This window comes from Adiantum capillus-veneris, chromosome 13 (assembly GCF_014529385.1).
Source record: "Adiantum capillus-veneris isolate H3 chromosome 13, ASM1452938v2, whole genome shotgun sequence".
Lineage (NCBI taxonomy): Eukaryota > Viridiplantae > Streptophyta > Polypodiopsida > Polypodiales > Pteridaceae > Adiantum > Adiantum capillus-veneris.
The window spans coordinates 68,368,503-68,395,616 of NC_140943.1; the positions used below are offsets into that span (position 1 = coordinate 68,368,503).

General features: G+C 43.8%; 1 protein-coding gene across 3 annotated transcripts in view; it reads right to left on the minus strand.

The window, feature by feature from the left end:
• LOC147444209 (dynein axonemal assembly factor 10-like) overlaps positions 1–20,404 on the minus strand; it is a 108,484-nt gene extending 88,080 nt beyond the window's left edge. The window contains exon 1 of one of the 3 annotated variants that reach the window (XR_015190033.1): positions 20,055–20,404. Coding sequence is in view for 2 of the 3 variants with exons in the window: in XM_086526909.1 (XP_086383035.1) it covers positions 20,055–20,143 (89 nt within the window). In the remaining variant the exon portion in view is untranslated. The remainder of the gene's footprint in view (positions 1–20,054) is intronic. The other 2 variants (XM_086526909.1, XM_086526908.1) reach the window with 2 other exon arrangements.
• Positions 20,405–27,114: the final 6,710 nt, after the last annotated feature.

The window sequence follows — 27,114 nt, forward strand, 5'->3', positions numbered from 1 at the left end:
ATCGCTTTTCAGAGAGCCTGAAGATCATACCATTGATCTGATACCTGGAAGCACGCCACCAAACCGGCCACCCTACCGTGTGAGCCGAGCACAGAATGAAGAGATTATGAACCAAGTGAACGACCTCTTGCAAAAGGGTCTTGTCCAACCTAGTACTTCACCGTATTGCAGCACTCTCAACGAAATCACCATCAAGAACAGATTTCCGATTCCTAGGATCGATGATATACTCGATAGGTTACAGGGATCCTCGTGCTTTAGCAGGATTGACTTGAAGAGTGGATATCATCAAATCAGGATAGCGCCGAGGGACGTCTACAAGACAGCTTTTCGGACGACTTTCGGGTTATTTGAGTTTTTGGTGATGCCTTTTGGCTTAACCAATGCTCTTGCGACATTTAACCGGATGATAAACAAGATTTTTCGAGACTACAAGCTATTTGTTGGCACTTTCTTTGACGACATCATAGTTTTCTCCAAGAATGAGGCAGAACACACAGATCATCTGCTTCAAGTCTTTCAGGCATTACGACATCACACATTAGTGATTAATGCAAAGAAAAGTGAATTTTTCCTACCAGAGACACACTTTTTGAGACACATTGTGGCAGCAGCAGGAGTGCAAATGGACCCGGCCAAGATAGAGACTATCCGTGATTGGCCCGATTTGAGGAATGTCCATGAAGTTAGAAGCTTCTTGGGACTGTGTTCGTACTACAGGCGGTTCATACGAAAGTTTGCAGAGGTTGCTTCCCCTTTGCATACCTTGACGTGGGGACCCACAGAGGTGACTGCCTTTCGGACATTGAAAGAGAAATTGACTACGGGACCTATTTTGACTTTGCCGGACTTGCAGAAGTCATTTGAAGTGTATTGTGATGCTTGTGGTCGTAGTCTGGGTGCGGTCTTGATGCAAGAAGGCCATGCCATAGCTTACGAGAGCCGTTTGTTCTCTAGGCCGGAGCCGAGAGATGATAGCACAGATCTATGAGAAAGAGCTTTTGGCAGTTATCCATGCTCTTACTCAGTGGCGGCATGACCTACTCGGAGCAGATTTTATTGTCTTTACAGACCATCAGAGTTTGCGCTACTTCTTGTCACAGAAGCAGCATTCGGAAAAGCAGATGCGGTGGGCGAACATCTTGTCACAGTTCCACTTCCAGATTGTCCATGTGCAGGGACAGAAGAATGTGGTGGCAGATACTTTGTCTCGAAAACCGTTGGTTTTGGCTATTTCCGCGATACATCATAGGAGCTTCGAGGATATGGTCGATCAGTATGCCACAGATACACATTTTGCAGATATTTTCACACGGATACGGGATGGGGAGACAGTAGCTGGATACTCCCTTCGGGAAGGCAAAAGACTATGTTGTGCGTTACACAGCCGTTGAGGGAAAAGGTTATGACTGAATGCCACTGTCCACCTTTTACGGGTCACCGCGGCATTGCTACCACCATGAAAGGGGTAGAGAGATACTTCTTTTGGCCATGACTCAAAAAGGACATGGAAGAGTTGTGCGCAGTATGCCAGAAGGTCAAGTTTGACAGGCATAAGGCACAGGGATTGTTACACCCTTTTACCCATACCCACCCGCCCCTGGGAAAGTATTGAAATGAATTTCATTTTTGATCTCCCGATTACAAAGAATGATCACGATGATTTTCCGATGACATGGCATGTCTGAGACGATTGTCTCAGACAGAAACCCCAGATTTATGAGTTTGTTTTGGAAGGCAATTTGGAAGAACATTGGCACGCGGTTGCAGTTCTCGTCATCGTTCCACTTGCAGACTGACGGGCAATCTGAGATTGCCACTTCAGTGTTTTTAGATTTATTGAAGTCTTGTATCTCGGATCAGAAGACTCAATAGGAAAAGAACTTACCTTTGGTGGAATTTGCCTATAATAACACGATACACTCTTCGACGGGGAAGACGCCATGTGAGATTGTTGAAAGTGCTGCGAATGTTCCATCCTTCCTGAGCACGAAAGATTAGATATTTGAAGCGGATGAATATTCGCGAGATTTGGATACGGCTATTGCCAAGGTTCGCGAGACTTTGTAGGAGTCTCAAGAACGACAGAAAAAGGCAGCAGATCGCCATCATCACGACTTGAAATTAAAGGAGGATGATTGGGTGCTCTTACGTTTTGAGAAGGCACGCCTACGAAAGAAAAAAGGGAAAGGAGAAGCTTTTTCCAAAGCTTAGTATGCGATGCTACGGACCTTTCCAGATCACTGACAAGATAAATGATGTCTCCTTCCGATTGAAACTGCCAGATACTTGGAGGATTCACAATGCATTGCATGTGAGTCTCTTGAAACCTGTTAAGGGTGATGTGCCTGATGATGGGGAGCCTGATGAGCAACCCGAAGTGGAAAAAGACGAGGAGATCCTTGTTCCTGAACAGATTTTGGCACATAACGATACGAAGAAAGATAAAGTCCGAAGGCGGTTCTTGGTTAAGTTCAAGAACTTTCCTGCATTTGATGCGAAGTGGATGGAGGAGGAGGACCTAGCAGATACTCCTCGGATTGTGAAACTTTACCTCGATGTTTTGGTTTAGCATAGTCTACTCCAAATGGAACCCAGAATTCAGCTTGGCCGGAGATTTGGTGCAGTGGGATGCACAAGAGGGGAGTCACTCCGCTCCCTTGTCAACAGATGCCTCGATTTTGATACTAAAGTCACTGATGTCTCTTTGAGCTTCAGGGATACTGATAGCTGACAGTATTCTGCTGGATGACTTTATGAAATGGAATTCTTGATAATGATACTGATTCGTTTCTTCACTTCTTTTGAGTGCAAGAACTGATAGACGAAATGACTGCAGCATTTTGGTCTACTTGATCTCGAATGGACATGGTTGCAATAGGGGTTAGTCAATCGGACATCGATGAGGTCCCGATTGGACCTAGATGTGATTGCTAGCTACATTGCCGATAAATCATGCTCTAAGATCCGAATGAATGTTGCATGTCATGTGATGTCCTGTGATGTCTGGTGATGTCTTGTGATGTCGTGTGATGTGACTGTCAATTTTGTACATGTGCTAGATGTGTGTTCCTAGTACGTAGGTACTAACAGTCAGTGTCTGCTACGACAGTTTATGGCTTTTGTCGGTTTTGCAGGCGTAATCGCGGTCGATTACAATGCTTTCAAGAGGGGGGTATGTCACAAAGTGATGACGTGGCGGACAGCAAAAACCCTAAAATTCCTGCAAACCCTAATTTCTGGAAATCGCAGAGGCTGGAAAAAAAAATCTTGAAATGATGAGCGACGCGAATTTTGCTTTTTTTTTTTTTAAAAAGAGAAAAGACTCTAAGAGAGAGAGAGAACTGATGCTTTTTAATTTAAAAGCTTTAGGGGCTTTTGGGCATCCCTTGTAACCTTTAAATTAGTGGTGAGGGCCTCACTTCTCAGAGCATCTGGACACAGAGTCTGAGAGTGAAACCCTAGCCACTCTCTTGTACTTTGATCTGATTTATATAAAAAGAAATACCGAAAGGGGTGCCAATCTTTGGGGCCAATATCTCTAGACACGGAACTCCGCCGGACTAGTGTACATCTATTGTGATCTGTGACTTGTTTTGAAGTGGTTATTTGATGCTGTCGTGGTTGATTCGTGACTTGGGAGTGTCCAAGTCTGTTACAAAGGTTTACTTAAATTGTTGCCTAAGCAAGCACTTTGCAAGAAATTCTCTCATTGGCGTCCGATTACATTGATGCGGGTGATTTACAAGATATTGGCTAAGATGTTGGTACACCGCATTAAGGACCATCCTTTTGCACGACTCCATTAGGCTCAATATGGTTTCATTCCACGTCACCAGATTATGGACAATTTGGCTAATGTTATGATTGGGATGGAGTATGCTAAGTACACTCATCAGGATGTGTTGGTTATGCAACTTGACATTGAAAAGGCCTTTGACACTGTACAGTGGGATTTCATTGTTGCCATGATGAGGTGCCTAGGGTTTGGTCCTAAATTCGCAAATGTGGTTTATTTCTTGTATGCATGTCATACGTCTTCGGGGATCTTGGAGGGCGAATTGACATAATCCTAGCCTCTTGGTTGTTCGATCAAGTAGGGTTGCCCCCTTAGTGCTCTGTTGTATGCTATAGCCACTCACCCGTTGTTGACTTATCTTGATTACTTGACTTCTATTGGGCGTCTTCATGGTTTGCGGTTACCTTCGGGTCGTACCTTTGTTGGCCAGGCATACGCAGATGATTCGTTGTTTATGCCTCGTAATCAGAAGGCTGATGTCGAAGTGATTATGGAAGCTTTGGAACTTTTTGGCATTGCGGCTCGCTTAAAGTCAACTTTTGTAAATCGAAGCTTCTGCCTCTTTGTTCTTGTGATTGGCACAGCTGTTGTGGCCAAGTGAGATTGTTTCTCCGAATATGATTACTAGGCACTTGGGTTATCCAATTGGTGGAATGTCACACATTCTCAGAAAGTAGATTGGGTTATCCAGCGTTTGAATGTCAAGCTGCAATACTCAAAGTTATCCACGTGGCCATTACATGTTCGTCTGAGAATTGTTCATAGCATTTTGTTGGCTTATGTTCAGTTCTTTTTGCCGTTGATGCATTGGTCTCGTCGTTGTCTTGATTCTCTTATGTCAGACATCATGTCCCATCTGTGGCGGACTCATGCTCAGAAGAAAGGCTTGCATTTGATGTCTATGGAGAAGCTTTGCACTCCTAAACGCATGGGTGGCCTTAACATTTTGGATTTGCGCAGGCATGTTCTTGCTCGGAAAGCTATGTTATTGCCGACACTTGCGCAGCAAATTCAGCCTTGGACTCTTATGTTTGCTCACCTTGGTCAACATGTTGTTACTTCCTCTTTTGGCCATTGGCAACCATCTATATGGGAGGTGGTTTTCGGCAAGATGGAAGGGTACATTCCTGGATGCCCTCTTGCTTCCACTTTAGTGTCTGCCTGGAAAGAAGTTACGATTCATTTTTCATGGAATCCTTGGCAAGAAGGTGATTCAATTCGTTTGGAGAGCCTCCACTGGAGTCGTGCATTTTCTCTTACTTTGGTCGATCGCTCCCCTCGCCAGGCTTACTTTCTCTCTGGCCGTGGTGTTCGTGTGGTTGAGGATGTAGTCGATGAGGCTGGATATACTTTTGAGTTTCCCCTCGCCGCTCGCCGTTTTGGATTGGGGGCGCGTTACCGTCAGTTTTGGAGAACACTTCAATGTATGCTGCTTGACTTTTTGCTAGTTTCGCCCTTACCTGATGGTGATCGCATGTCTTATTGGGATCTTCGGGAAACGCCTTTTCAAGATATTTCTGCGGGTCGCATTTATGCTCTTCTTCTACCACAATCATGGCTTGCTGATCATTGTAATGATCTTTGGCACATGCATAAATCTGATCTCTGGTGGAGGAAGCTTCTCTCTGCCTTGTGGAAAAGCCATTTGCCGTTGAAAGAGCGACTGTTTCTTTGGCGTTGTTTGCTTGGAGTGCTTCCTATTGGCACTTTTTTTAGGGCACGTCATATTCGCCCTTTCTCTTGCGTCCGTTGCTCCAATGCAGAAGAGGATATTTGCCACTTGTTGTGGGATTGCTGCACTACCAAAGATTTCCTTCGCTGTGCATCGGCCTGTATGCGGCTCTGCTTTCCTGGGGTTGTTTTTCACAAACGGTTCTGGGTATTTGGCATTTTCTCATCGACACTACAACGGTTTGCGCTCTTCTTTATGTGGGTCAGATACTGGGCTTATTGGACCCTGTGGAGTCAGCGTAATGCCTACATGTTTCATCATACTCATGCAGACCCGTTCCCACTCTTCAAGCTTTCCCTGAGGCAATCGTTACGATTTGCTTTGGAAGTTGGTGATATCACTGCAGAGATACATCGGCTTTCCTACGACTGTTTGTAGCTACTTTGTACAGCTGTGTAGTTCAGTGTTCTTCGCATTGTATATTACCCTTTTGGTGGGTTTTCCTCGCTTTGAGGTTTCCCACTGGTAAATTAATCAAATAGATTTACAAAAAAAGTGTGTGTGTGCCTGTGTGTGTGTGTGTGTGTGGAGAGATCGCGACCTGATTTCTGAGTTCTCTGCCTGCAAGCGTGGGTCTGCGCGTGTACCTACTATTGTTCCTGTGCGTACCTGCAGCCCAGAGCCAGTCGTCCTGTCTGCTCGCTGCCTGCGTAACAGTCTTTGCACTTGTCATCAGCCTATCTCTGCAACGGCTCGTTGGGCAATGGGCTCGTTTTGCAGCCTTGCGGAGGTGTGCTGCAGAAGATATGTCAGAGCAGGGCGTTTTCAGCCAGCAGGTGGTGCTCACCTGTTCAGAGATTTTGTGGGTTCGCAATGTGTTATGCTCAATAGTGTGGCACGATTAGTGCAAGATGATGTAATACTGTTGTGGATTTACTGTACAGAGTTTCAGTTACCTCCACAGTTTTTTCAGAGTTTTTAGACGTTTGGCGAGGTTTTCTTGATATATGTTCGACACTCTGTGTGTGTTTAAGCGTCGAAGAGCCATGGAACCTGCTTCGGAGGCCGCTTCAGAGATCTAGGCTTGCCTGTATGAGGACCTCGAGGAGGCTCGAAAAGCCTACGCCTGCTCTTGAGGTGCGCATTCCCGTGCAAGACCTCATGGATCCAGTAGCGCAGTATGCCTTGAATGCAGTCATTCGGTTCTTCCCAGGGAAAATGCCTACAACGCAAGATGTCTGGCAATGGGTCGATTTTCTCCTAAAAGGTCAAGCTGTTCGTGGCGTTTACTTCAATGCGCACGGATTTTATGAAGTCCTGCTTGCAAATACGGAAGTCAGAAATCTTTTGCTTGAGATGTCTCCCGTCTTCTTTAATATGCAGATGACACATATTCTACCGTGGGCACTTACTAAAGACTATCAAAGTCTTATTCCTCACAAATGCCCGGTGTGGGTGGAAATTGTTGATTTCCCTCGTACGTGGAGACATTTCTTGCCATTGTTAGCTGCAGAGCTTGGTAAGGTGATTTGCCCCCCGAAGTTGGATGCGAACACAAATAGGTTCTGCATCCTTTAAGACACTAACAAACAAACTCCTGAAGGAATTATGGTCGACTCAGGAGACCCATGGGTAGGCAAGCGCCCATTTAAACTTAAATGGGGTAGATTTGTGAATTCCTGCTTTCGATGTGGCAAGTTTGGTCATATGCAATCTGCATGTCCAAAGCCAGTCTTGCCATCCACCGATATCCCTACAAGTAAACCAATTGGTGAAGCTAAGCAAAATGGAGCCTCTACTGTTAAGGTGGTTTCGAATGTAGAGAAAGGGAAAGGCAAGACATCGTAGTACAATGATCCTGGGAATGGTACTGGCGTAAAAGGTAAAAATGTTGGGCCTACTGATGCTGGCTCCTGGGTGGTGCCTAAAAAGTCATTGAAGATTCGTACGCCACCTTGATTAAGTTCCCCCTATTAATGCCAATAAGAATGAGTCGTTTAAGCAACTTCCTTGTAATGACAATCGCACGTTGATTGACACATGGGAAAAAGCAATGCACTCTTACAAAAATGTACTACTTGGTGAGACTATTACCTCACATGTAAATCATGTGGACACGTTTCCTATATTGACTCAGAGGATAGGTTCTTGTATGGATGTATTGGATGGAAACGTGTCTATGGGCACCTCTACTTGACTCCTATGTTTGTTGCCTCTTGTACATATAATTTTCAATGCAAAGTCAAATTAAATGCATCTCATACAATGTGCGTGGGTTATGCAACCTTGATAAATGGCGATTGACCTGGCACTATGTACATACATGTAGGGCAAACATAGTTGTTTTGCAAGAACATAATCAGCACGAGTTTGCCGGTCAATGTTCTTATTTTGCCGGTTATTGGATTGCATATGCTGGCTTGCAAGATTTCTCGGGTTTACTGATGCTAGTTCGTCATGAACTTAAGCCTGTTTTATTGCATAATGATCCGCACGGCCCGTGGATGGTTGTGCAACGTTTGTTAAATGGTTTAGTATATGAATTTGGAGGTGTTTATGCACATACAGTCTCTGGGCACAGAGCGGCTTTATGGCGAGATATCTCTTCTCACCCATGGACTTCCAATGCATTTTTTTGTGACTTTAATAATACCCCTGCTACGAATGATAGTACCACGGGTAATTCGCATATGTCACTTGCGGAAAGGCAAGAATGGGATCATCTCTTTGCCTCTACTCGAATGACTGATCTATGGCGTTGTTTGCATCCAAATGCTTCTGGATTTACCTTTTAGCATGTTGCTCATTCTTTTTATCGTGCACGGTTGGATCGTTGGTACTTGCTTAATGGGCAACAGTATGAAGAGTTTGTATGTGATATGAGGATTGATTACACACTGCGGTTATCAGACCATTACCCTCTTTTGTTGTCCTTGTACTTTGGGCAGTCTCTTTGTGATCGGCCTCTACCTAGGAAACGTTTGCTGCATGTTAACAAAGCCTATCTTACTCATGAGGTTTTTTGAGACATGATTGCGGACGTCATTCCCCCACTCCTTGTTCATATGCATCTTGATCTAGATACTGCCTCGTATCGTTTTGTCATGAGGGTGCAAAGTGTCATCCATGACTATGGCACGCATTATATGTTGTGCACTCAAGGGAATGTCTGGTATCATTTTGTCATGAGGGTACAGAGTGTTATCCACAACTATGGCACGCATTATATGCGGTGCACTCGTTGATGCAAAACAGGTTTGTCAACGGCTGCAAGAGTTGGCTGATATGCAGCCTCTTTCTGACTCTGAAAGAGCGGAGTTATGTGAAGCTAATTGTCACGTGCACACCTAACCCTATGTGTACGTGGACAAGCTACTTCATGACATGGATTCAGTTCAGTTAGATTAGGAAGTGATCTGGCACTTTTTTGAGTCTGTTCGCAGATCGTGCATGTCCAGACACTTAAGAGTAGATGCATATCCTCTGGTTGCACACAGCATGACCATCAGAACAGTCGGAACCCATCAAAAGCATTTTTATAGTGCATAGACCTTTTTTCCCTATTTTATCCATTTTTCACTTATTATTTTTAAGTGACTTTTGTTGGGAAACTGGGTAGGGCAATTTGAGTCAAGCACTATATAAGAAAAGCTAGCGCTAGCAAATCCAGGCAGAAGAGGACCAGACATCCAACATGCACCTTCTCAACAAGACCTTCCACAACGGTAAACCTAGCATTTTCAGCCTACAGACAGCCTAGCGTTTTTGCATCAATCCAGCCCCTAGCGTTTTGCCTTGCAAATCAGCCCCGGCGACACCAAGACACAGCAAATCCATAGCGTTTTTGCATCAGCACAGAATCAGCCTAGCGTTTTTGGATCAGCAGGACCACTCAGCGTTTTACAGATCCTTCGCGACAAAACACCAAGAAGCATCAGCGTTTTCAGTTTTCAGCATCAAGACACTGCAGTAGAAGTCCCAAACCTCGCAGATCTCACCTTCCCGCAGCAGATCCTCACCACACGGTCAGATCCACCGAAGTTTGCAGATTCAGCCCGGGAAACACAGATTTCAGCATCTGCGTTTTCAACGCGTCGTCACTGCATCGTCGTCATCGCCGACATAGAGTCACAATTCAGCAGATAAAGATTTGCAGATTTCAGCCCATCTCATCGTCGTCGACATCGTCGGGAAGTCCATTGCATTGTAGAGATTTGTGCAATCAATAGTAGACCGCTCTCGCCATAGAGAGTGGGGCCTTCGGAGGAGGGTTTGACAACATTTTGGTGTCGTATTCTTCTCTCTCTATCTCTTAGTCTCAACATCTTCACTCACAGTGTTTATGCACTTTGTTTGTGATCATTTGCACTGTCTCACTAAAGGAACGGAAGGCTCTCCCTTCCGTAAGTAAAAGGAACCCTTGAGCACAATTCGGAGCACTCATCTCTTGAGCAAATTTCAACATTCACTTCCACTGCACCTTACACTAATGTGTGTATTGAGCAGAATGATAAGCGGAAAGTTGCTAAATGGCAGACGCCTGCCCGTCAGCATGCGTTTATGGATAAAGGCTGTGTTTGAAGCAATTTTTTAAACATCTACATCATACAAGGATCTCTCAAGCAATCAAGCGGGTTATGCTTCCCTTAGGTGCTTGGACTTCTTCGAAGCAAGAACTTGCTGATGTTTTGGTTTCACACTATCGACCAGTGTTTGCTGCTCCTTCTCTGCCTTCTTCAGCAAGGTGGTACCAAACGTATTGTACGTGGAGTATATGTACGTACTGTACGTTGTTCCGTACAGGAAAAAAAATTATGTACGTAAAAATACGTACTCATGTAAAAAAACCGCAAAGTACTAATTTTTTTTCCAATAAAAAACAAGAGAGAAGCCAACAACTTATAGAGACAGTCAAAGACACGTTATACAAGATAACCACCTACTGTGTAACTACTACAAGAGACTTAGATTTTTATTTTAAAATCAACACCGTACGGGCTTCACACACACACACACACAAAAAAAAACGTATGAATCGTTCCATACCGTACGGATCCGTACAGAACGTCCGTACGGTACCGAACCGATCCATACGTACGTTTTGATCCAACCTTGTTCTTCAGCTGTTTGCCAAGCGCGTCAATTGTTGCTTTCTTGTGTTTATCCGATTCTGTCTTCACAAGATACACAATGCCTTAAGGATCCTTTCACTTATTCTGAATTGCATATTGCATTGCTTGAATTGGGTTGTTGGCGATCTCTCGGTTGGGAGGGCCTTACTGTGGAATTTTTCCTCTCCTTTTGGGATGCTGTCAAATAGCCACTGCTTTTCATGTTAAATGCGGCATGGGAGAAACAGGATTTGCCACTATCATGAAAAGAGGGTCTACTTAAATTGTTGCCTAAGCAAGCACTTTGCGAACAATTCACTCATTGGCCGCCTATTACTTTGATGCAGGTGGTTTACAAGATATTCGCTAAAATGTTGGTGCATCGCGTTAAGGACCATTTGTTCGCAGGGCTGCATCAAGCTCAATATGGTTTCATTTCACTATAAGGTGCAGCGGAAGTGAATGTTTAACTTTGCTTAAGATGAGTGCTCCGAGCTGTGCTCAAGGGTTCCTTTTACTTACGAAAGAGAGAGCCTTCCGTTCCTTTAGTGAGAGAGTGCAAATGATCAGAAACAAAGTGAATGACACTGTGAATGAAGGTGCTGAGACAGAGAAAGAGAGAGAGAGAGAGAGAGAGAGAGAGAGAGAGAGAGAAGAATACGACACCAGACGGTTGTCAAACCCTCCTCCAAGACCCCCCTCTTTATGGCGAGATAGGTCTATGCTATTGATTGCACAAATCTGGTACAATAGTCTCGATGCAATGGACTTGCCAACGATATTGACGGCAATGATGATGACGATTAGACTAGCTGAAATCTGAAAACGCTAGGGGCTGAAATCTGCTAACTGCTGAATTCTGACACTATCGGCGAGGACGGCAACGACGATGCGCTAAAGACGCAGATGCTGAAATCTACAGATAGCGGGCTGAATCTAAAAACGCTGGCTGATCCGACGGTGCGGCGAGGATCTTCTGCGGATAGGTGAGATCTGCAAGGCTAGGGACTGATCTTGCGGGTCTAAATGCTGAAAACTGAAAACGCTGATGCTAGGGGCTGATCTCTCGCCGGGAAACTGCAAACGTTGATGCTATCTGCAAAAATGCAAGGCTGGATCTGGGATCTACAAAACGCCAGGGCTGATCTGGTGATGAAAAACGCCAAAGGGTCTGTTGGCTTAAACGCTAGGGAACACTACCAGTCTTGTTGAGAAGGTGCACTGCAAGTTGTTGGAGCTTCTTCTACCAGAAAGTGCTAGATGCTTGTTAGCCTGTCGTGAGTAAAACTACTGAGCCTTGCTTAGCCGAAGCTTCATACACTTAAAAATCTCATCCAATGACTGACTTTCAGCATTGGCATCAGGCATTTGACTAACCGAGCGAGTCAAAAGTGATTAGAACGGACGGCCAAAAGCTGCCTCATACGGAGTTCGACCAATGGCAGAGGAAAGAGTCATTCAAAATAGAATGAACCAATGGGAGCTAGAGCTCCCAATGAGACTGTTGATCATGCACATATGACTTTAAAAACATCAAAAGCCAACTAACTGTAAATCTCTGTTTGACCATCTGACTGTAGATGAAAAGCCGATGAAAAGTTCAACTTAGTGCCAAATTTTTCAAAGAGTGCGCACCAAAAATTGGACGTGAACTTATCATCTTTATCTGAAACATTCGACTTTGGCAAACCACAGAGGGGGTACCAATGCTTTATGAACAACCGTGCTACATCTTGTGTGGTGAATGTGGCCTTACAAGAAATCAACATACAAAACTTCATGAAACGGTCAACAATTGTCAAACATTGAGTGTTCCTTGAATGCAAACTAGGAGAAAGGTTAGTAAATATCCTAAAAAGGTCCATCGAAAATAGGCAACGGAAGCAAGAGGCCTTGCTGCTTACCCCAAGGAGCTTTTACCTTTTGACAAATAGTGCACTGTGTGACATAACGAAACACATCCTTTCGCATTTTAGGCCAATAAAAGAATCTTTCTATTTTTTCCAGAGTTGTGTTCATTCCCATGTGCCCACCCGTGAGAGAGTCATGTGCATCGTGCAATACGGTTGTCCTGAGAGAGGGAGACACACATAGACGGTGACAAAAATACAACAAACCTTCACGAATGAGATAGTTGCTAGGCCCTTGGGAAGCAAGAGCCTCCAACCATTGCTTACCAAACTCGGAATCTGTGTATTGGTTCTTCATGCTGTCGAAAGCAGAGTTACCCGGAACGCGGAACGGGAACGGCGACGGGGACCCTCGCGGAACGGGGGAACGGCCAGGGGTCCGGAACGGAAACAGCGCGGAACGGGAGGCATAAAAAACACCCAAATAATGCTTGAGAAGGGAATGGGTGTGAGGGGGTGCATTTTAATTTTTGACACTAAAAAAACACCTAATGTTCATTGCAAATTTACAAAAAACTGCCTATTTCTTCTCATTTTTGAGAGTTGGCAGTTCCGGGCCGTTCCGAGACCGTTCCAGTATTAGGTGGTCACCCGGAACGGCAAAACGTTCCGGGGCGTTCCAGCTTGGTAGAGGGGAAGGGAACGGCGTTCCGGCCTTCTAGGGCCTACGGAACGCGTTCCCCGGTAACTATGGTCGAAAGACACACCCTGAAGAGAAACTATGGATCTTGACTCAAGAGCCAAGATCTGTCCTTTGCGACTTAATACATCTGCAACAGGGTTAGCTTTTCCAGGCACATACTCAATCAAACCTCCAAATTGCTCATAAAATTGTGACCACCGTGATTAGCGATCACTCCAATGTGCAGTAGACAAGGACTGGAGCCACTTGAGGGCTTGGTGATCTGTGCGAACTGTGAACTCTCTTACCATACAGAAAATGCTTCCAATGCTTAAGAGAGTGGATGACAGACAAAAGTTCTTTATCATAAACTGAATAGTTCTTTTCTTTACTATTTAGCTTCCAACTAAGGAATGCAACTAGACGGCCATGCTGCTGAAGCACAACGCCTATGGCGACATTGCTCGCATTCGTCCATATCTCAAAGGGGTCATCCCAAGAGGCAAGGATGAGACACGGCGCTTTTGTCACCGTAACCTTGAGAGCTGCGAAAGCCTCAATGGCTGCTTCGGACAAATCCACGCGTTGTCGACGAGTCTTTACCGCTATCAAAACATCTGTCATGGGTGCGGCAATGTGTGCAAAATTCTCTATGTGCGAACCATATGCTTAACATAAACCAAGAAAAGAACACACACCATATGCAATTTTTGGACAAATCCCAATTATGTACCTGTTCCACCTTCGCAGGATCTAACTTGATGCCTTCTGCAGAAATGATATAACCCAGATAAGTAGCTTCAGTGAGAAAAAACTCAGATTTCTTAGCTGCAATATGTAGCTGACACTCATCCATACGGGTTAGTACCCTTTCTACATCCTTTTCATGTTGTTCCCACAATGAAGAAAAAATGAGAATATCATCAAGAAAGATGAACACACATATACCAACCATATCGCCAAAACAGCCTACCATGAGACAGTTAAATAAACCCACGGCACCTTTCAATCCAAAAGGCATAACCAAATACTCCCATTGCCCTCGCTCTGTGCAAAAATCGGTCTTGTGGATGTCGCCTTTAAATACCCTTACCTGATGGTATCCACTTTTGAGATCGACCTTACTGAAAACCTTTGCTCCATTGAGTCTATCGAGGATATACTCAATGCGAGGCATCGGAAACTTGTTCTTGACAGTCATCTTGTTCAATGCCCTATAATCAACACACAAACCAGACGAACCATCCTTCTTGCGGACAAACAAAATAGAAGCAGCAAAAGGACTTACACTAGGACGTATGAATCCTCTAGCCACCAACTCAGTGAGTTGCCACTCTAACTCTTCTTCCTGAGTCTTGTTCAAACGGTAGAGATCCTTCTTGACAGGCTATGCCCCCTCCGTGAGTTTGATGTGATGACCCAAGAACCTCAAGAACCCAAGAACCACAAGAACCCAAGTTTTTCGTGAGCTTAAGTACCCAAGATCTCAGTGTATGGTCATCACCCGAAGCGGAATGGATACTTTGCGTGGAGGTGATGAGCATGGAGGTAGCAAAGAAGAATTTTCCCCACCAAGAGGTTTTTCCAACTCCCCCCTTCCCCATCTACACCAAGGGTTGCACCAAATCCTATGGAGGCTTTGGTCAAGACGATGATGGACATGATGCTACAACAAGAGGTGCAATACGCCACCTTTGATCGCGAGCGCGAGCAAGCGCGCTTGGCAGCCGAAGAAAGAAGAATAGCCTTGGAGCATAAGCATGAACACACGTGCATGGCAGCCAAAGAAAGACGAGTGGCCTTGAAATTAGAACATGAGGCGCAAAGAGACCAACCATGCAAGAGTTAGTCCTATAGGTTCTCACCTCGAAGTCCGAGCTACTCAAGGACGTAGACAAATCATCAGGTAGCACAAGTCAAGAAGCGGATTCCAACAACCCCGTCACGGAGAAGTTGACACTCAGTAAGTATGACGGTAAGATGGATGCTAATGTTATTTATTCTTGGTTGCATCAAAGTAATGCTTATTTTGCGACAAGTAAGAAAACAAGGAATAGCAAAGTTTTGATGGCAGCCATGTATCTTACCAGTGATGCCATTAATTGGTATCAAGCGTGGCAAGAGGCACAGCTAGCCGTGCACCTAGAGGAAGCCGAGGAAGGCGTGCCCCTTTCTTTCAATTGGGCCGACTTCCAAGACAAGCTCAAGGCGCGGTTCTTGCCACCTCACTACCTAGCGCGGTTAAAGGAAGATGGGCGCAATCTCAAGCAAAATGGTACCCCAATCATGTCCTTTTCTACATAGTTAACCCGGAACGGGAATGGGAATGGGGAACAGTAACATGCATGAAATGCCATTCCTTGTTTCGAATACTCACGTCTGAAACATGGAACGGGACATGGGATGGGAACGGGGAATGAAGACCTAAAAATGGCCATTCCCTGTTACTATGCTTTTATAACCGTGTTTTGCAGCTTGGCACCCAATTACGCAAATCGGATGCGAAGCGCAAAGAGGCTTTTATTTTCGGGTTGGACGACTATATCAAGTTTGATGTCAAAGTCTAAGACCCCGTCAATCTCAACGAGGCGGTAGCAATTGCTCTCGCACAGGAGATGAAGCACAACAAGGGAAAGCCTAAGGAGAACAAGTCTTCTCACAATACCTCTCAGGCTCCTCAGAACCCACAGAACAGTAAGAATGGTAAGAATGGTAACTCTTCTAGCCAATCTTCCTCTAATCCTTCGGAAAAGAACTCTCAAAACGAAATTAAGGGTAAAGCTAAAGCACCTGCTAAACCTAAGCTAACCTCGGATGAAAAAGCCGCACAAGGAATTGTGGAGGATACATAACGGTTGAAGAACGAGTGATTTAAGCTAAAGAAGGTAGATGTTATCAATGTCACGTCAAGGGTCACATTAAGAAGGCTTGTCCTAAGACAGCTCCACCTAAAGAACCCAAAGCACCAACAGCTACCACAAGCACTTTCATGAACCAATCTGAGTCTTCACATGTTTCTGACATACACATTGATGAGTCTCTCTTTAAATGCTATGGTCATGTGAAAGGTCAGTGTTTTGTCATATTGTTAGATTCAGGCAGTATGCATGATGTGATTGGTGCCTCTTGTAGAGAGAGCCTGCCTAGAGGTTAGCAAGACATCTCCTCTCGAGGTGTCGGGCTTCGCTCCCGGTATCTTGCAATCTGTGTTAGAGAAGGCTTTTCTCTTACCCAAGCTCGACTCTTCCCTGCGGACGCACCCCCTTACCGACCTTGCGCTCACACCAAAGTTGCTTTTTCCCACCTCACGTCGATTGGCCGGCCGCTAAGTGCACGGTCCGCTCTCAATGAGTGAAAAGAGGAACAATGGGAGGCCGAACAAGCCCTTCTTTCTTGGGTTACCTGTCACTCTTCAAAAACACGATTAGAAATCGACACGCCCAAGTGGACTTGGGTTACGCGTGACCGCAACAAGCCAAAAATTTCTTGTGGTTCTTTCCATGAGTGATACAGAACACTGCCAAAGCTCTGATACCAATGTAAGGTGCAGCGGAAGTGAATGTTGAACTTTGATCAAGATGAGTGCTCCGAACTGTGCTCAAGGGTTCCTTTTACTTACGGAAGGGAGAGCCTTCCGTTTTTTTAGTGAGAGTGCAAATGATCACAAACAAAGTGAATGACACTGTGAATGAAGGTGCTGAGACTGAGAGAGAGAGAGAGAGAGAGAGAGAGAGAGAGAGAGAGAGAGAGAGAGAGAAGAATACGACACCAGACGGTTGTCAAACCCTCCTCCGAAGGCCCCCCTCTCAATCTAGTACAATGGTCTAGATGCTATGGACTTGCCGACGATGTCCTCGGCAATGATGACGACGACGAGACGGGCTGAAATCTGAAAACGCTAGGGGCTGAAATCTACTAACTGCTGAATTTTGACACTATGTCGGCGAGAACGGCGATGGCGACGATGCGCTGAAAACGCAAATGCTGAAATCTGCGGACAGTGGGCTAAATCTGAAAACGTTGGCTGATCTGACGGTGCGGCAAGGATCTGTTGTGGGTAGGTGAGATCTGTGAGGCTAGGGGCTGATCTTGCGGGCCTAAATTCTGAAAATTGAAAACACTGATGCTAGGGGCTGATCTGTCGCCGAGAAACTGCAAACGCTGATGCTATCTGCAAAAATGCTAGGCTGGATCTGGGATTTGCAAAACGCCAAGGCTGATCTGGTGATGACAAACGCCTGATTGTCTATTGGCTGAAACACTAGGGAATCCTGCCAGTCTAGCTGAGAAGGTGCAGTGCAAGTTGTAGGAACTTATGCTGCCTCTTCTGCCAGAAAGTGCTAGCACTAAGTTTCTTATATAGTCACTTAGCAAATTTGCCCTACCCAGTTTCCTAACAAAGTCGCTTATTAACAATAAGTGAAAAATTGATAAAATAGGGAAAATGGGTTCTATGCACTGTAAAATGCTCATGATGGGTACTAACTGTCATGCTAATGATCGTGTTGTGTGCAACCAGAGGATATGCAACTACTCTAAGTGGCTGGACATGCACGGCCTGTGCACAGGCTCACAAAGGTGCCAGAACACTTCCTAAGCTGACCTGAACCCTAGACCTGAAGTAGCTTGTCCACATGCACATAAGGTTAGATGTGCACATGATATCCACGTCGTCAAATCATGGACAACTTGGCTAATGTTATGATTGGCATGGAGTATGCTCAATACACATAGCAAGATGTGTTGGTCATGCAAGTGGATATTGGAAAGGCTTTTGACACTGTGCAGTGGGACTTCATTACTGCCACAATGAGGTGCCTAGGGTTTGGTCCTAAATTGGCCAATGTGGTTTATTTCTTGTATGCTTGTAGTACGTCTACGGGGATCCTAGAAGGTGAATTGACAGAATCGTGGCCACTTGGTTGTTCGGTTAGGCAAGGCTGTCCCCTTAGTGCTTTGTTGTATGTTATGGCCACTCACCCTTTGTTGATGTATTTTGATCATTTGACCTCTGTGGAGCGTCTTCATGGCTTGCAGTTACCCTCAGGTCATACCTTTATTGGGCAGGCTTATGCGGATGACTCATTATTGCGCCTCGCAACCAGTAGAGGGATGTCCAAGTGATTATGGAAGCCTTGGAATTGTTTGGGATTGCAACCGCGGTCTTAAAGTCAACTTTCATAAATCGAAGCTTCTACCACTTCGTTCTTGCGATTGCCACAATCTATTGTGGCCAAGTGAGATTGTTCCTCCAAATGAGATCACCAAGCATTTGGGATATCCAATTGGATGGAACGTCACTCACACTCAAAAAGTGGATTGGGTTACGCAACGCTTGAAGGTCAAATTGCATTACTGGAAGCTATCTACTTGGTTGTTGCATGTTCGCCTGCGTATCGTTCAGAGTATCCTGATGGCATATGTTTAGTTCTTTTTGCCACTGTTGCATTGGCCTTGCCATTGTCTTGATTTTGTTATGTCAGCCATCTTATGTCATTTGTGGCGAACTCATGCACACAAAAAAGGCTTGTGATTGATGTCGATGGAGAAGCTTTGTACACCTAAACGCTTTGGTGGTCTGAATATTTTGGACTTGCGTAGGCATGTTCTTGCGAGGAAAGCTATGTTATTACCTACACTTGCGCAACAATCTCAACTTTGGAGTCTTATGTTTGCATACCTAAGGTAGCATGTTGCTACGTCTTCGTTTGGTCACTCGCAATCAACTATTTGGGAGGTTGTATTTGGTAAAATGGATGGACATATTCCTGGATGCCCGTTCGCTTCCACTTTGCTCTCTGCTTGGAAAGAGGTTACAGTTCATCTTTCATGGAATGCACAGTGCGAAGGAAATTCGCTTCATTTAGAAAGCCTTCATTGGAGCCGGGCTTTCTCTCTTACTCTGGTTGACCGCTCGCCTCACCAGGCGTACTTTCTTCCTTGCCATGGCATTCGGATACTTGAGGATGTGGTGAATGTAGTCGGATTCACTTTGGAGTTTCCCTTTGCCGCTCGGTGATTTGGATTGGGCATGCATTACCGTCAGTTTTGGAGACAACTGCAGCAAATGCTGGTTGATTTTTTACCTGTTTCACCTTTGCTCGATGGCGTTCACATGTCCGATTGGAATCTCCGAGAAACGTCCTTTCGGGATATTTCTATTGGTCTAGTTTATGCTCTTCTTCTCCCTCAACATTGGCTTGTTGATCATGTAATGCTCTTTGGCACATGCATAAATCTGACATCTTGTGGAGAAAGCTTCTATTTGATTTGTGGAAAAGCCATTTGCCTTTGAGGGAGTGGTTGTTTCTTTGGCGTTGTTTGCTTGGTGTGCTTTCGGTGGGCACTTTTCTTAGAGCACGTCATATTCGCCCTTCATCTTGTGTCTCTCGCTCGACTGCGGAAGAGGATGTTTGTCACTTGTTGTGGGACTGCTACATTACTCGAGATTTCCTTCACAACGTATCAGCGTGCATGCGGCTCCATTTTCTCACGATTGTCTTTCATAAACGGTTTTGGGCGTTTGACATTTTCTCGCCGGTGTTGCAACGCTTCGCGGTCTTCTTCCCGTGGGTCAGATTTTGGGCTTCCTGGTCCTATGGCGACAACGTAATGGCTCTATGTTCCATCACATTCATGTAGATCCCTGCCCTTTTTTCAAGCTCTCTCTCAGGCAATCTTCGCGGTTTGCCTTGGAAGTTGGTGATATCACCCCAGAGATATATCAGCTTTCATATGAATGCTTTTACCCTTTCTGTAGAGCCGAACACTTTCCTTCCCTTGTACATGATCTTTTTGGTGGGTTTTCCTGGCTTTGAGGTTTCCCGATGGTAAATTAATCAAATCGATTCAAAAGAAAAGAAGTGTGTGTGTGTGTGTGTGTGGGGGGGGGGGGGAGAGAGAGAGAGAGAGAGAGAGAGAGAAGGTGGGTGAGGGGCACCTGCTGGGCACCCAAAGGGTGTCGTAGATGGTGGTGGTGAGAGACTTGCTGATGTGAGAAAGGATCTGAGGCCTTCCTCCAGCGTCCATGAACAGACGTCCCGGACTGCCAGCCAAGAAACTCGCCAGCCTACTAGCGCGTCCAATTTGAATACAGTGTGTTTTAAATGCCTGTTTTCCTAACTTTAACCAGCATGGTGACTGTCACCATAGTGACCATACTATCATGTGCATTCTAAGGCCCTTGTGTCACACTCGGGCACCCACCCTTGTCTCTTCTTGCTCGTGGCCACACAAACGCAGTCACACGGGGCTGATACCGTGGATAGATGACAAACAGTCAGCAATAGCCAGGTGGTTGAGCATCCGCCTTCTGCATGGACAGTCAGAGTTTAAATCCCTTTGAATTTAATCCCACCTTGCCTTTTCGCGAAAAAGTTAGCTAGGGGGAGTTGCCCACCCCTCTGACACGAGCTAGAGGCCATCTTCCACTTTTGGTTGGCCAATTGGTTGCCCATCACCTCAGTATGGCCAATGATTGCCCACCCCAATGTGCCAGGGGGCCTAAAGACAAGGGATGAAGTGACATGGTGTGACTAATCGACGCCCCTAGTGTCTACTGTCAAACCCATCGATACCAAGATGAAAGTTCACCATAGCTTACATAAGGCTATTGAGGGAGTTTAATAGTAAGAAGCTTCTTTACAAGAGAATCACAAAGAAAAGAGAAAGTGACACTCGCATTTTAAAACATTTGTTCTCACAATAAATATTAGCTTTTTGAAAATAAGTGTGACATTGACTTATTTAAATTATAATATAATATATTATAATTTCAAAAGCATAAAAATAAATGATTAAAAAGCATTTGAAAACATTGTAAGAAAATGAAAAAAAAAAGATGATAGAGAATGAGAAAGATTGTGTATGACTCAATATGTAATGCCCCTCTTTAAAAAAGAGAGGTACACAATTTCACAAATGTCTACACCAATGCTGTAAATCACCTGCAAATTTTGAGATTTACCTCGTGAAAAAAAAAATCTTGGGTTTTGGAAACTCTAGAGAAAAGGAATCCCTAAGGTTTTTTAAGTGTAAACATTGTGAGTAAAGGTAATGTACTTTTTCAAAATATAAGGGTAGGATTCTTTTAAAGGTAAATAAAAAAGTAGCAAGTTTAGACACACACACACACACACAAAATATCCTATGTTTACACTTTACTTGTGAGGACTCCGACTCTATAGTCACTACAATTGGTGGGACAATTAAATTGTCAAAGTTGTCTTGCTTTAATTGGGCCTATCGCAAGTTCCAACTCCCAACGTTCAAAATAAACGTTATTTTGGACTCTGTATGTAATTCAAAGTTCCCGCCCCTTTTCTCTCATCTCACCTCTTTAGCAATCTTGGCACCTCATTTTTATATGCACTTGCCGCTACGTATTGAGAAGCACCACACCATCTCTAACATTCCTTTTCTCATCGCATCTTCTCTATCATCTAGCCTACTCTAATCAAGAAGTTGTTGCCAAGCTCTAAGGAACTAGGAGAGCCAGTGCTTAGCACTGCTGCAAAATCTACCATGGAAGAAGAGGTTTCTCTCTCTCTCTCTCTCTCTCTCTCTGAGGATTACAATGTACATTCATTGATGTGGTCAAAGAATCTCAAGCAACGAAGAGGGTGAGGAGGGGTAGCAAGTATGGTTAAGAAAGGATTGGAAGACTTTGTATCAATTGTGAAAGATGAAAAATACAAACGTTATGTATGGCTGAAAATTATGACACCAAAAAGAGCACCCATTTTGGTAGCCGGTTGCTACATTCCTCATCATGATTCCCCTTTTATGCTTGCATGGATAGAGATCATCCATTTTTTGATTTAGAAGAGGACATTGCTTATTTCAAAGGCGAAGGTGATGTTATTGTCTTTGAGGATATGAATGATTGCACAAAAATATTGCAACATGATACTCAACAATCTGATATGCCATACATTTCAAGGGAGTTGGAAGAAGCTCACTTGTATGATTGTACTTCAATGGATGAGAAAGAGCCAGATCACCATGGAAAGTTACTTTTACACATGTGTAATAGCACGGGTGTGCTCATTGCCAATGGTGTATCTTTGTGGAGTGGAACCAATGGATTTACATGTAGAAAACATAATGGGGATAGTGTGATTGACTATATGCTACTCTCCGAAGCCATCATGTATCGCATAAAGAGTTTTATGTTTGGCCAATGGACCCCGAAATAAGACCATCGGACCTTATGTATTGACCTTGTATGTGGAGAAGTAACTAAGCATGATAATCTCAACCAAAGGGAAGAGAAGTTATCACTATATAGGATTTCAAATGGACACCAATGTACATTGAAATGATTGAGCAAAAGCTATGGATGACAAAGCTTCAATATGACACACAATTGGAAACTAAATGGGAAGCTTTCAAGAAAGTTATTTGTTCTTGTGCCGAAGAATGCTTTGTGGAAGTAAAGCAACAATTTTTTCAAGTCCAAGAAAAGGCACATACATATGGAAGTTTTTGGAGAGACTTGAGGGGCAAGCGGGTTGAGAATTTTGGTAAGTTGAGTCTTGTGGATACGTACACACATTGTACGTAACTATATGAGCAACCAAATGCTGAAAAAATGCCATTTGATGGTTCACTCCCATGTATACAATCTTTTCTTACTATTAAGGATGTATGCGGTGGGCTTGAAAAGTTGGTCCCTCGCAAAGCGGGAGATCTTCAAGGTATCAAATCGGAGATGATCAAATGTACGGGAGATTTTACACATGAGTGGATGTATGATATGTTCAACCTTGCACTTCAACATGGTATGCTTTATGATTGGAGGACTAATTGGGTCAAGCCTTTGCATAAAGGAGGGGATGTAAAGAATGTAAACAACTACTGGACTATAATGATTGGGTCTCTTATGGAAAAGTTGTTTGGGTGCATAATGGAGATGAAGTTGAGCGATTGGGCTAAAGACAATGATAAGCGTGTAAAAGGACAAGCGTGTTTTTCTTGATGCCATAGCACCATTAATCATCTTGTCACTCTTTATGTTCTCATGGAGGAAAGTCAGTTGAAAGGCAAGCAATTGTATTGTTATTTTGTGGACTTTAAGAAAGCCTTTATATGATTCCACGTAACGATTTGTGGAGAAGGATGGAAGAACTCTAAGTGCCAAGTGAGTTTATGCTTGTGATTTCTCAAATCTATGAGAAGATGATGTGTCAATTGCTCATGGGAAGAGGAATTTCAGAAATTTTTGTAAGCAATATTGGGGTTAAACAACGATATCCATTGTCACCAACTCTCTTTGGTCTATGCATCGATTAATTGGAAAAAATGGTACTTGACTTTATGCAAGAAGAAGGCATTGAAGAGGTCACTATTTGCAATGTGGTAATCATGCTTTTGTTGTACGCGGATGATCCAGTGCTTCTAGCACACACTTTAGAATATGCACAAAGGCTTATGGTTGTCCTTGAGAAATTTTTCTTGCATAGTGGGATGATTGTGAATAAATCCAAAACAAAGGTTATGCTTGTGGAAACCAACCATACGGAGAAGCCATGCATTGTGTACAACAATGAGACACTTGAAGCTGTTCAGAGATTTATGTACCTTGGCCTTGAGTTTCCGCCCAATCACAAGTGGCATGAATGTGCTTTGCATCATTTGGAAGCAGGAAAGAGAGAATTATGATTATCAGTACATCTTATAGCTAGGTGTCGTTTTCGGAATGACAGTTCAACAATTGTACTGTTTTGTTGTGTGTCTGTTGCATTGAAGATATCCTCTGACTCCTTCTTTTCTTTGTCCTCATCTTCAAAGAGATACCTGGTATCTTCCACGAAAGAAAATGTGAATTGTTGCACTTGATGTTCTACTACAAAATACACTTGGTTTTTTGCCCAATGTATTTACGCCTTGTATTTGCATTGCCATGGTGCACCTAGTACTAGCTGATTATTAGGGGAGTATGGAGGTAGTACAAAGAAATTATGGTGACATGGTAATCCTTCTACGTGTCCCATGAGCTCCACGTAATTTGGGGTAGTGCTGACAATCCCATTGAATCTTGTGAACATCCTTTTCAATGGTTGTAGGGCCAACTCTGGTATTTTCTGATATAGATCCCAACTAATTGTATTCAGATGTGTACCAAAATCTACTAGCAAATGCATAGGTAACATGTTGGCTCTTAGCTCTGTAGAAATGTATGGATACAAACTTTCTTTGTCTTCGTCAATGCTCACCATGTGGTAAATCTGAGTAAAGTCTTATAGCATTTGTTTCCTCTTCGCAGCTCTACTTTGGCTTTTTGTTGTACCTATTGAAGGACTTTGTCATGCTTGTTGTTCATGTTCTTGGCTGTATGTGCCCTTTCAAGAATTTCTTGAGTCAATGGCAAGTGATACTTTTCTAATCTACAACCACTAATCCAGTTGGGCATCCTATTGATCCAATGTAGCAAGTTTTATGGCCACACTTGGTGATATAGAATGAATTGCAAATGGTCCCATACCTTGCTTTTCTAGTATTTTTGTCCTTTGTTTAAGAGTATCTAACTCTTGTGTTACATCATCATCTATTTTCCCTTCATGGTCTTCTTGTTCTTGAATCCCGCTTATCATGCAAAATGGAATCTAGTCTAGACCATTCTTGTCACAAAAATTTGTAAATGTAACATTTAATGGCCTAAAATCTTATGTGTAGCGGAAATTAGCATGAACATAGTGAGCATTTCATTAGAGTTGATTCCTAATGAGAATTACAAGAGTGCTTGGGTGGAGAGAGAGCAACAAAAAACATAACACCTAGTTAGATAGCATCGACAATACTTTCAAAAGAGAGAGCAATTAAGCTATTGACAACAGTTGAGGACCGGATTTGCATGGAGCCGGTCCCCCCTCCAAAAGGCTTTGTATTATGGTTTCTCCCATCAAGAGAGACATTGTACAATACAATTCTTTGTGTTCCTTCAAGACGAGCTAGTGCAATGAAGATGGAAGCTTCATACACCAAGCAAAACACTTAATCAAACACAACTTGAATTATCCCCGTTCTCAGACCCAAGACCTCACACACCTTCGAAGATGGTGAGAGCTAGCAGGGTATGAGAGTAGATTGAGAGGAAAAAGAAGTATCTTACGAGAAAGAAGTACATCTCCTCACATAATCACTCATATTAGCATAGCTTAGCTTAGTAATTAGCTTGGTAGAGAAGATGAGCATGCATTGAAGCTTGGCTCTTGGTTGGATTTGCATCCACATGCCAAGAGAGTGTTGATGTAGGCTTCTATCTCACAAGCTTGGAGTAGGTGATGAGCTCTCCATTAAAGCTTGGGAGGAGATAGAGTATTTTCCCTTCACACATGGTCAAGTGTGAGAGTGTGTGTGTCAATGCCAAGCAAAAATCAGCCCCCTCTCTCTCTTGGGCGAGCCCTAGCTGCTAAGTTAGTCTGGCTTTTGCCTCATTGGACCTCCCCAGGTCAAGCCAATAGGGATTAAGCAGCATAAGTGATAGCCTTCTGACATGTGTCCCCCTTTCCCCTTTTGTGAGAGCTTTAGATAATTAAATAATTAAACTAAACTCTCATTGGACCCCTTTGCCTCCTAGCCAATAGGAATCAGGCAAGCCATGGGGCTCCTGAATGCTCATTGGACCCCTTGGGAGACTGCCCAATAGTCTTCTAGGACACTTAATTCTTATTGGTTTCTTTTATTAAATGTTTTTAAATTAATTAAACTAGATTTACTCTAGCCTAATTCTCATTGGTCCACTTCAAGGGTCTTCCAATAGGAATTGGGCATACCTTGTGGGCATCTGGCCTAGGGAGCTGACATGTGTCCCTCATTCCCTTTGTGTAAAGGGAGCCTGTGTGTGTGTGTGTGGCTTTCTCTCTCATCCCCTAGCTTTGGGGCTCGCCCCCTCCCATGTAGGGATGTAGAAAGACTTTTTGGGCACACACTAAGCATCCAATTTTCCCTAGGGTTGACCTTTGGACACAACCTTTGAATTTTGGAACCTTAGCATTTTGGAAGTCTTAATGGGCTGAACCTTAGGGTCTTTTTGGCCCATTATTTCACATGGCTCTTTTGCAGATGGCCCCCCCTTTGGATCCCTATTTTCCCTCCTTTGGATCCCTACTGTGGCCGGTCTGCTAACTTAACCAATATTCTAGCTTTTTCTCCCTTGGCACTTCCCCACATTAAATGATCAGTTTAATATGAGAAAATCATTTAGGAGAATTAGATATTGATTATTATGACATTACCTCTCTCTTAAAATCATAGTCGTCCTCGACTATGGTGTAGAGAAGATAAAGCATATGCATGAGTCCTTTTCTTAGCGGGTAGAGGATCCCTATGTTACCCTACGACATCATTCCATAATGGATGACTAGTCCATTTGGCGCTTGAGAGCCTGAGGCTGCCGCAAGCATGTCTGCACATTAGTCCTATCAGTCTTCCATAGTAGAGTGACAAGCTCTACTTGGTGTTCGGGAGACGTCGTCTCCGCAAACTTGATCTAAGCATGCATACTACTTCATTTTTGTGCACAAATAAAGAAAAAGAGAGTCTTATAAGACAAAAATTTTTGTTCATTTTTAACATTTTGTACATTTGCTTACTCTTGGGAAGCATTGTAAGCATTGACAAGGTTTAGGTTATCCTTTAATTGTATGCCTTGCATCCATCTAGCATCTTCAAAAGGATAATTCTTAAACTTAATAAGATATCGTCGGATAGTCTTACCGCCTCTTAATACCTTGTCTTCATGTCGGAGAATGGACTCGGGCTGCAGCACCTCCTCGTGGTCCTCGATCTCCGGTGGGTCTTCAATAGTTGGTTCTTGAGGTGGCTCTCCTTTGTAAGGCTTTAAGAGGCTCACATGAAAAGCATTGTGTATGAGCCAATGATTGGGCAACTTAAGTTGATAGGCCATCTCATTGATTGGCCTAAGAATCTGGAAGGGACCATAGTACCTTTTTGCTAGTTTAGCATAGTACTTTTGGTGGCCCGTAGGATTCTTGCCC